This window comes from Microtus oregoni, unplaced genomic scaffold (assembly GCF_018167655.1).
Source record: "Microtus oregoni isolate MIOR12 unplaced genomic scaffold, Mior012 000016F_ref0000370, whole genome shotgun sequence".
NCBI lineage: Eukaryota > Metazoa > Chordata > Mammalia > Rodentia > Cricetidae > Microtus > Microtus oregoni.
In genome coordinates, this window is record NW_024543075.1 from 41,083,996 (window position 1) to 41,095,919 (window position 11,924).

Genomic DNA, 11,924 nt, shown 5'->3' on the forward strand with positions numbered 1-11,924 from the left:
CCTTTTTTCCTAAGGCTATGCTTTGAGTGGCAGCCTAATTGCTTCAGGTCAAGTGCGTTTCATTCACAAATATGCTTCTTAACTGGTGATTTATGTGCCGATTCTTTAAAAAGTTTTATGCCTCTACAAATACAACAGGAGAGATACTGATGATTAAAGAATTGTGTCAATAACATGCAGGTAAAAATAGCAGTTATAGATTTTAAAACTGGCATTACTAAAGATCATACTTCCAAAGCTTTGCAGAAAAATTACTTAAGAAAGAAATAGAGACTATATTTAATGGAATCTGAGTATTGATTTTGTTCTCAACAGTTATGCACTCTCTTTTATACAGTAGAACTTTTTTTCAACTGAATATGTCTGGTACAATATGTCAATAATTCCCAATACTGTCAGCTGTGTGGCAGTATATCAGAGATTTTTTTTCCAGTGTAATCTAATTGTTCAGTCTTAGCTCAACCTAGGATCATATGCCATCCCCAACTTGGATCCCTCCCTTTTAGAATATCTGTTGTGATACTTATTTGGGGTAGTTTATAAGGACCTCTGAGGACGTAGAGGGAATTTGAATTATCTATGAAGTCACGATACTTTTTCATTGTTATTTCTGTCCAACTTCAAAACAACATTTCCACAATCGAGAAATGAAGTCTGCTTTATGCAACTTTTTTTCTTGCAGAAAAGTTAAGTTGCATATATAATACATCTCGGGAATATAAATGTCATATATTCCCTAAGTTATTTGTGTCAGAAGTAAACCAGTACTTTAGTCAAGATCCTAATTGAAAATCTGAGAGAACCATTATTGTCTTGGATAGATTAAATTAGATAATGACTATTCCTTCACAAAAGTTCAATAAAACCTTTTTATCAAACTATTATACTTAGATTTTATATATGTATGTCATATCGTGTTTATCACAGAAGTTCAATAAAATCTTTTATCAAGCTGAAATAATTAGATTTTATATATGTATATCATATTGTGTTTATTTTAAGAAAGAGCTATATGCCTACATTCTTGATCTAGTTGCCTTTTTTATACATTGAAATTATAACATTGGGATTTTTTTGGAAAGAATGTTCTCGGCAATGGATCTATACTTCCTAAGAATGAGCAATCAGATGTTGTTAGTAAAAGTCTAGCTTTAAAAGCTAGGTTAAATTTGTATTAGACACACCAAAAAATCCTTCTTAAAGGGGTTATTACAACATTCCCAGAGATTAACTACATTCCCTCATTAATTATTCCAAAACTTAGTGGCTTAACAGGATAGTATTCAGTCATTCTCATGATTCTGTGGGTGACTGGGATGGGTGGTTTACCTGCTTTCTGTGACACTCACAGAAGTCATAACACTGAACATTATCTGACTTTTCCAATTTCATTCTCTTACTAATAACCAACTTCTCTGCTCTTCATGTTATATGTAATACTGTGTGATACTTGGCCCACAGTCAGACATTTATACAACTCTAAGAACATTTTCAACGACAAAGACATGATACTACAAATACTACATAATTGAAATTAATTTAAATTCAAGATAGACTCATTATTTTTAATGTAACAGTGTACCAAACTTCACCGATATGGGTACTAGAGAGATGGCTCAGTGGTTAAGAGCATTAGCTGTTCTTCCAGAGGACCCAGTTCAGTTTCCAGCATCATTATGGTGTCTCATAACCTTCTGTAATGCCGGTTCTAAGGGATCTGATGCCTTCTTCTGACCTCTGCAGACACCAGTTTGTGATATACAAGCATGCAGAAAAAAAAACACCAATACATTAAATAAATAAAAATACATTGCAACTGACCTTTGAGTTGCTATTTTCATTTATTGGGGATGCAATGTCAAAAAATCCCAACTATTTGAAAAATTTACCAAAACTCAAGTCCCCCTTCTTCCAATTATGTATCTGTATGCGATCATAGGTCTCAAAACAACATATTTCAAAAATTTTCTGCAGAAGTATATACAAAAATGAAGTTACCATATTTTGAAAGTATTAAAACACTTTGGGATATATAAAATGTTATTTTTCTCTGATTTTTGTTTTTAAAATTTAGCTTATTTTCACATAAATATTTTGTGAGAACATTTAATAGCCATGTTATATGAAACAAATTATTTTCAGGGTTAATTTTGAATATAGTCACATACAGATATAGGTCATATAAAGAAAAGATTTCTAGAGCCTCAGTAAAGTTTAGTAGAGTTAAGTGGTAGCAAAGCCAACAATCCTGAGACTTGTTGTTTAAGTATATTAAGAGAAAATTCCTTATTTTCATTAGATATTCACTTAATTGATTACTAACATGCTAGGGAGCTAACCTAAGCCCTTACAAATGCTGAGTGAACCCTATAACATTGAGCTACATTCTAATTTTTTCTTCCTCTTTAAATTAGAGTAGAACTTATGGGGAATAAAGTATACAATCTTAAATATATGATATTATTGTTGCAAATATATGTATCTGTGTTACAAATACCAAACCAAACTATGGTGTTCACATGGCATATAAAGGTAAGCACATTTTTAGTTTAAATTGTTTGTTATTTTGCTTAATTTTTTGGTGAATTTCATTTTCAATCGCCTTCCTCCAACTCCTTTCATGCTACCCACTCCCTGTCAAATTTATGATCACTTCTTTATTACACACACATATACACATATAAAAATTGTTTATGTATACCAAAAATCTACTGAGGCCATTTAGTATTTCTCATATGTACATATATTTCAGGATTGACAGCTGATTGCTTGAGATTAGATAAGCTATCAGAAAGATCTCAGCCTTGGAGAAGACTGGTTCTCCACCTCTCAACAGCCTTTCATTGCCTATGGCTCTTCTTCTGGAGTGAAACCTTTTGAAATTTCTCCCATTCATGTTGGCATGTAGACTAGTATGGTGATTATGAATGCCTTGTTTAGGCAACTATATTGTTGAGATTCCATGAGTATCACTGTCATGTCTAGCAGACACTGTCATGAAGTTAGTATCCTAGTCCTCTGGCAACCTTTGTGTCCCTTCTTCTGTGTTCCCTGAGCATGTTTTAGACAGAGAAGTCATGTTATAGGTTTACCAGTTGGGACTGGGTTCCTCACCATAATTTATGGTGGATCTTTATAGCAGAAGATGCCCACTTGTTAACCTCAGCTTCATAAGTTTTTTTTTCAGTTTATTTTTTAACTAGGAATAAAACAAGCTCTACATATAATTTTGGATATTTCTTCTGATTCTTTCTTTTGGATATATGTATAGAAATCTGGCTTTTGAGTCATTAAATATGCAGATTTTATGTGAGATTTTGGCTTCTGAAAATGAGAGGAATGCTTCACCCATGATAAATCAACACTAGGGCTATGTAAACAAGCCCTCAAAAAGGATACCACCAACAGACAAGCCAAGACAGAAGGTGGTGATCTCTCCAGGCCCACCTCTAAGCAAAGAATCTGTAGGCAACAAGAAATGCTTGTAGGAGAAGTACTCTTCCTCCAGCAATGAGATCCCTAATTTCCTCTCCAACGCCAAGTGGTTAGTCCTGCTGTCATAAACATGTACAAGTAACACTGAACGAATTGAATAGGATGTATTTATATATTTATACATACATGGAAAAGGCATGAATTAGAAAGGAAGCAAGGTGGGGCATTGAAAGGGCTGAGGAAGGAAATGGAAGGGAAGATTTGGGAAGTACGGGCACTTAGCACCTTGGGTATACTTTCTGAGACTGGCTTCGACAGAGAGATGAAGCAAAGGCGATGCTGAAATGTTCAAATCTAGATCACTTCCTCCTGAGTATCCAGGTAGGGATTGGTAGTGACTACAAGTCTATAGCCAAGTTTATCCTCAAGTGGTTTCTGGAAGCAGAAGTTTCTCTGAGTAGAAAACACATATTGAGTTGGTTATCAGGTCTTTCAGGAAAATCAGCTGAAGTTATTGGTCACAGTCAACTCAGCAATCATTGACTGATAGTGTCACACACACAAACAATCCTGGACAGAACAATAGATGTCATACATGTGAACAGAGCACCCAGATAAATTTACAACTGAGCAACAAACTATAAGCTCACCAGAGCTTTAGGCATGATGATTATAAACAGGCCCACATCAACCATGGTCCAGATGTACAGAAAATGCTGCATAGGTTGGTGGAGTGATGCCTCACATTAGATGACAGAAGTGTTCAAGTGGGTTGTGCTGTTTGTCATCATCAGTGGTTGTGAATGTCTTAGCAGTCTTGCTCTCCCGTTCCTCAGCTTCACATATCACATTGTCTAACCTGTGCTATTTATATATGGAAGAATTTCCAAATCTCACAGAAATCACTCTGTTATTCTATACCCAAACTCATCTATGCCATACACTAGATGCTGGGATCCTAATTTAGGCTACTATGAACAAATATGATAAGGAACTTTAATACCCCAATAAAGAATGGCTAATCTCTGAACGCTGACGTGGTAGAATAAGGGCTCTAAGTCTGGGTCTTGTTACTTTTGTATGCCAGGGAAAGGATACTAGATTCATTTGCATGTATGCATTTTATGAATAGGGGAACCTAAAAATTTGCTATTTCCATGTTGTCCATTATCTTGTAAAAAAAAAAAAAACACTCATCCATGCTCATATAAATAGCCCCAATTTAAAGTTGTTGATTCACCAGGAGTAAGACCCTAGTAAGAACTTTAGTTCTTTTTCCAATTCCACCAGTTAATGTTGTCTTGGATGTGGGATGTGTGTACTGTGTGACCATTTCCTCTTACTTAACCCTCAGCAAAAAGATTACAGAAGAGCCAGGAGCCTTCTTTCTCACTCTGTGCTAAGACCCATGCTCCGTTCTGTAGCACAAGCCTTGTTTTATAGTTTCTGCTTCTCTGCAGAATAATACACGTTTTCAATGACATAATCTTGCTCTGTGGTTGTAAATCCAAGTCATCTTTGATGGTTTAATGCTGCTCAGGGAGAGAGTCTGCAAGGATAATTAGAATGCAGACTAATAGTAGGAAGTGGTTGTCACCAACTGCAGGGCTCAGAAATACAGTCACAAGAGGATTAACTACTATCTTTCAAGAAGAGGAAAGTTTAAATCCTCAGGGAATTATTTATGGTCTTTTCAGCTATGGGTTGGCTGTGAAAAGTCTGCTACAAGACAAATATAAATTCTGCTTTCCAGGGGCAACACATGGGATGAAGTCAGAAGGAGAGGTCCTTCTCTGCCTTCCCTGAGAGGCCACAGGTCATGCCCAGGGCAGCTGCTGCTGCTCAGGTCTGAACTCTGGATTAAGGTACTGAAACAAAAAGAGATGAAGTCTGACAAACAGGGATAAACAACACTTCTGGCATGCTGTCAAACCTAAGAGAAAGAGGAATTTTTCAGACTATGAATACTGAGGTAAGTGTAATGTCTTTTATGTTGTTTCCTCTCAATTTCAGATTATCTACAATCATAGATTAAACAAAGTTTTAATATAAGGTGCATTATTTTATGTCATTGTAGATTTTTTTCATTAGTACTTTGAGAATGTAATACAATGTCTGCTCTTCTCAGGACCACCACCTACTTTCTAACCACACAATTTTCTGTCTTCTTTTGAAAAAAAAGTCAAAGTAGATTCTGTAAAGAGTTAAATATCTATAGACATATCAACAGGATGTCTGAAAATACTCTTGGAAATATATATATATATATATATATATATATATATATAATTTGTCTATTTGAATCTATGTGTCATTTATCTCAGAAAGAAGGGAAGAAAAAGAAAGAAAGAAAGAAAGAAAGAGAAAAAAAGAGGGAGGGAGGGAGGGAGGAAGGAAGGAAGGAAAAAAGGAAGGGATATCTAGTGTTCATAGAAGTATATTCTTTACACAGACTGGGACTGTAGCTCAGTGGAAGAGCATTTGTCTAGCATGTGAAAACCCTGGCTTTAATTCTCAATATAAACATTCTTTTTTTCTCCTGATAGCTTGGTTTCTTTATTAATCCCTCATGTTGATTTTTTTTTATTTTTATTGAGCTCTACATTTTTCTCTGCTCCCCTCCCTACCTCTCCCCTCCCCCCTTCAACCCTCCCCAAAAGTCTCCATGCTCCCAATTTACTCAGGAGATCTTGTCTTTTTCTACTTCCCATGTAGATTAGATCTATGTAAGTCTCTCTTAGTGTCCTCATTGTTGTCTAGGTTCTCTGGGATTGTGGTTTGTAGGCTGGCTTTCTTCGCTTTATGTTTAAAAACCACCTATGAGTGAGTACATATGATAATTGTCTTTTTGTGTCTGGGTTACCTCACTCAAAATAATGTTTTATATCTCCATCCATTTTTGAATGTCAGTGTGGTGATTTTTCAGAAAATTAGGAAACAACCTTCCTTAAGACCCAGCAATACCACTTTTTGGTATATATCCAAAAGATGCTCAATTGTGCCACAAGGACATGTGCTCAACTATGTTCATAGAAGCAATGTTTGTCATAGCCAGAACCTGGAAACAACCTAAATGCCCCTTGACCTAAGAATGAATAATGAAAATGTGGTACATTTACACAATGGAGTACTACACAGACATTCTTTTAAGAATGGAAATCATCATGCCAAGTCTTAAATGTTTAATGTTAATTACTAACTTAAGCCAAATCTTCCCCATTCTTATTCATGTACTTACATATCACTTTTGAAAGAAAGAACCTTCAGTGTGCGTGTGTGTTCACACATTCACGTGCATGGTTAATACATGCATATATACACATCAAATGTTTGAGTTTTATTTGTTTTGGTTTTTGTCTCAGATTTCAAAGAACAGAGAAGAATGTCCTGTTTAAATGACACTGAGTTCCACCCCTCTTTTTTCCTTTTGCTGGGAGTTCCAGGCCTTGAAGAGATGCATGTGTGGATCGGTTTTCCTTTTGGCTTTGTGTATTTGTTAGCCCTTGTTGGGAACATCACTATCTTGTTTGTGATCAAGAGCGAACACAGTCTTCATCAGCCCATGTTTTACTTCTTGGCAATGCTGGGATCCATTGATCTGGGCCTATCCACATCTACAATTCCAAAGATGCTGGGCATCTTCTGGTTTAATTTACGGGAGATTAGTTTTGAGGGATGTGTGACCCAGATGTTCTTCATCCACATGTTCACTGCAATGGAGACTGTTGTGCTGGTGGCTATGGCCTTTGACCGCCACGTCGCCATCTGCAATCCTCTCCGTTACAGCCTGGTTCTCACAAACAGAACAATTGGTATCATCCTGGTGGTGGTGTTTGGAGTAAATTTCATGTTGGTCATCCCTCTGGTGTTTCTCATTTTGAGACTGCCTTTCTGTGGACACCATATAATCCCTCACACATACTGTGAACACATGGGGATTGCCCGTCTGGCCTGTGCCAACATAAAGGTAAACATGATATTTGGATTGATTCTTATATCAATGGTGCTTGTTGATGTGCTTCTAATTGCCATCTCCTACATGCGGATCCTACAAGCTGTCTTCTGCCTTCCATCCTGGGATGCCAGGCTCAAGGCACTTAACACATGTGGCTCCCACATCTGTGTCATCCTGGTCTTCTTCACTCCAGCGTTTTTCTCCTTCATGACCCACAGGTTTGGCAGGCATGTTCCTGCATACATTCATATTCTCCTAGCTAATCTCTATGTCGTTGTTCCCCCTGCCCTGAACCCTGTTATCTACGGGGTGAGGACTAAACAAATTCGAGAGCAGGTCTTGAGCATCTTTTGGAAGAAAAGTTGACATAAGACATCTCTGAGAGATGCAGCTTCCTCTGGGGGAAAAGGGTTATATTTGTGAGCTACAAAATATTGTAACAGGAAAATCATAACCCATGACATTAGTATTATTTCCTTTATTATTTATTATTTCTACATACCTAATACAGAACATACAGTATGATGATTATGAAGATGATCACTGTGAAAATGTATAAAATGCTGGCCAGTAGGATGGGCCAAAGTGTAAAGGCATTGACCACCAAGCATGGCAGCGTGAGTTTAATGCCAGGAAACTGCTTTAATTAATTTATTAATTAAAAGAGAACTTGTGGGACACCTAAGGCTTGACACAATTGATTTGAACAGTTCATTCCTAACTGAACTGGTGTACAGGATATAGTCAGTTTTGTTGACATTATCATATATATATATATATCCAATTAATTAATAGTTTTAATATTTTTTCAGTGTTTCCTAATTGCTCATTTTTAATTCATAATTTCTTTGGTATTTTATTATATATCACAAACTAGGTTGTGAAAATATAAAGCCAACAACAAACTTAACATTTTTAAGGGTTTCTATTTTCCATGCCTATACCATCTATGAGTTCTTCCACAAAGTTAGCTACTGATCAAAATGAATTGATTAAGTCTCTATAGAAGTATGTGTGTGTTTAGAAATAATAAAGGCACAAATAAAGAAATCTAGAGGGTGGAGGAATGGAGAGATAATAGGGAAGGTTGAGTAGAGAAGGTGAGAGAGAAAGAGAGAGAGAGAGAGAGAGAGAGAGAGAGAGAGAGAGGAGAAAAGTTGGGAAGACTGACAACTTCAAAGATGCATCAATGTGTTAGAGAACTTAATGTTCTCAGGAACAGATGCAGTCACATACATACAAATCACATTCCCAAAAGAAGAGTCAAACCTAAAGCTCTCTAGAGCAAACACTTTGAGACTCATGATTTACTTCTTTGTTCATTGACCTTATGATAAGCATCTTGCATTGCCCAACCCTTTCTACCTTGTGTTTATTCTTATGAATTATGAAAGGGAACCTCAGTAATAAGCTACTTTTCACATTTTTGATTTGTGTAGACATCATCTTATCTTATTACTCACAGAGTATTTGCTTAGCAATGCACATATTTGTTTTCAAAATCTTAAGTACAAAATGCACACAGTATAGCTATCTTAATAAACCTTTATGAACATATAAACAATAAATTTTCAAATACTGTTTCCTTTCAGTGACTTGAACTTAACAGACACCCTCAAGCTTAACATAACCCCACCTCATTCCCCACTGGGCTCTAAACCCTCCATACTTGATTTCTGCACCATGATACATTAGTGTCTGTATCCATTGTCTTATCATCTTACCAAAAACAATTTCTTTCGATAATAATATGTTCCCCTCAATGCAAAGTCCAAGTACTTCTGCTCTGAATAAAAAATAATGAAACTTCCACTTCAATGTACAATCTTCTCAAGAAGTTTGACAAAACCATCATTTTATTAGACATTTCACACTTTCACTGTTACTGGGATCCATTTGGTTGCTACGCCAACTCTAAAAAAATAGATGATATTTTTTGTTCTCAAAGCAACAATGGTATGACCCTTTCTAGAGCAAAAAATCCCTGCAAACATCTTTTGTAATGAATGAAGTACTAGTGATAAGGACAATTTGGTCCAACTCTCTGATTCTTCTCCCATTTGAATTGTGGTTTGCTTAGATACTGTTATGATAATTAATGCTTCAAAATCAAAATGTAGTTCTCCTTTATTAAATTCCAATTTTAATGAAACAATTATACAGGTTACTACCTTTTCAGGGACCCTAGTAGGAAACTGAAGGGACTGTGGTTAGCTCAAGCATGGCAGGCACACCTCTGCCAGGCCTTGCCCGTCTTCCCCATTCACTCTACCTTGCTAAAAACCATTAGATTATATTCCTAAAGCTAGTCCACAAGGTCTAATTTGCCTAGGTACACAAATACTGTAAACAGAAATAGGAGCATATTCAATATAATTTGAATTTGTATCAATATGCAAGAATCTACACCAATATAAATTGCCTATAAACAACAACTCACAGGTATTCACTCACTATTATTATTAGTGTGAATAAACCCCCAACCCTATACCAGTTATAATCAACCCCTAAAGAATGTAACTAACTCTGAGGGCAAACTTTGTTGGGAGAGGGGAATATAGTCTTCTAGAATTACTTACTGCTCTCATGGAAGCAATGTTCTTTCTAATGGATCCTGTAAAAGTAAAATGAGGGTTAAGTTTTAATATTACTGTCTGGTAAAATTGCAAATAGTCTCGGAGTAGTCCATAGGGTTTTTCTGAAGTTCTTATTTGAAGTTCTGGCCAGGACATTGTAAGAACGTGCAGCGTTTCAGCTAACCAAGTTGGAACCATCCTGAGCAGTTGGTAACCAAAACTGGTCTTAAAGTAGCAATAGAACATGAGTCTCTTAATCTCAGGGTCACGGTTTCGAGCCCCATGTTGGGTGCCAGATGAAGGTGGATGCTATAAAATAATCCAATGCTGCTTTAGAATTAAGTAGAATAAAGGGTTGTTTATTTATCAGTAGACTCACAAATCACAGTCCTGTGCATGAATGAGGAACAAGACCCAAATCCAGCAGCTGGAAGAGAGAGCACACATGCAAGCTTTATGGCTGCAGTTATAGTATAAGAAACCATGACCAGGTGGGCTGGTATCTTAAAGTCTATTGGCTGAAGGAGTTTCCACAGCAATTATTCTTTGAAAACCTTGTAGAATTCTAAAATGAAATCATCTGATCCTGAATTTTTTTGGTTGGGAAACTTTGATGACTATTTCTATTTCCTTAGTTATTTTCCAATTCTATGTAGTACAGGTTTTTGAGGTATGACCTGATGATTCTCTGTATTTTCTCTATATCTGTTGTTTTGTTCCCATTTTTACTTCTGAATTTGTTTATTTGGATATTCTCTCTCTACCTTTTGGTTAATTTGGATAAAGATTTGTCTGTTTTGTTGATTTTCTCAAATAGCCAACTCTTTTTTTCATTGATTCTTTATATCTTATTTTATTTGTTTCTGTTTTGTGTATTTCAGCTCTCAATTTGATTATTTCCTGCCATCTACTCCTTTTGGGTGAATTTGCTTCTTTTTTTCTAGAGCTTTCAGGTATTCTGCTAACTTGCTAGTGTAGGATTTTTACAGCTTCTTTATGTAGGCATTTAGTACTATGGAGTTTCCTCTTAACACTGCTTTCATTGTGTCTCATAACTCTGGGTATGTTGTGCCATTATTTTCATTGAATTTTAGGAAGTCTTTAATTTCTTTCCTTATTTCTTCCTTGACCCATTGGTGATTCAGTTGAGCATTGTTTAATTTCCATGTGTTTGTGGGTTTTCTGAAATTAGTGTTAGTATTGAATTCTAACTTTAGGCCATGGTGATCCAATAAGATACATGGGGATGTTCCAATTTTCTTGTATCTGTTGAGGTTTGCTGTGTTTCAGAGTATGTGGTCAATTTTTGAGAAGGTTCCATGGGGTTCTGAAAGGAAGTCATATTCTTTTATGTTTGGATAGAATGTTCTATAGATGTTTAAGTCCATTTGAGTCATAACATCTGTTAGTTTCCACATTTCTCTGCTAAGTTTCTCTCTAGAAGACCTGTCCAGTGGTGAGGGTGGGGTACTGAGGTCTTCCACTATTAGTGTGTGAGGTTTAATGTGTGATTTAAGCTTTAGTAATGTTTCTTTTACATATAGAGTATATTAGGGGAATACATGTTCAGTATTGAGAGTCCCTCTTGATGGATTTTTCCTGTGACAAATATGAAATGTCCTTCTTTGTCTCTTTTGATTGATTTTAGTTTCAATTCACTGGGACCAGGGATATAGTCTCTCACCTTTCTCCAGGAAGGCAGGAGTCTCAGGCGGAGATGCTTGATTCTCACTGGGAAGTGAGGAGGACACTGGCATGAACTTTGAGCTCCAACAATCACTTTTATGCCTAATAAAGATCATGCCCAGGAGTTTGCCTTTAACATGGCTGTCCGGCAGAGATCAGATAAGCTGTGCTACATGGCAGTGGTTGGGAAGTGTTATGCCTGCTAGCTTGGTGTTTTGGGGGACTCCTAACAGTGGGATTGAGTGTGTCTCTGAGTCTTTTGCCTGTTTTGG

The 11,924-nt window shown here is 36.4% G+C and overlaps 1 protein-coding gene across 1 annotated transcript; it reads left to right on the plus strand.

Annotated features, from left to right (window-relative positions):
- The first annotated feature begins 6,817 nt into the window (after positions 1 to 6,817).
- LOC121457822 (olfactory receptor 52E4-like) lies at positions 6,818 to 7,756 on the plus strand. Its single transcript, XM_041666850.1, has one exon. It carries the CDS (start codon positions 6,818 to 6,820, stop codon positions 7,754 to 7,756), a length of 939 nt encoding a protein of 312 aa, XP_041522784.1.
- The last annotated feature ends 4,168 nt before the right edge of the window (positions 7,757 to 11,924 follow it).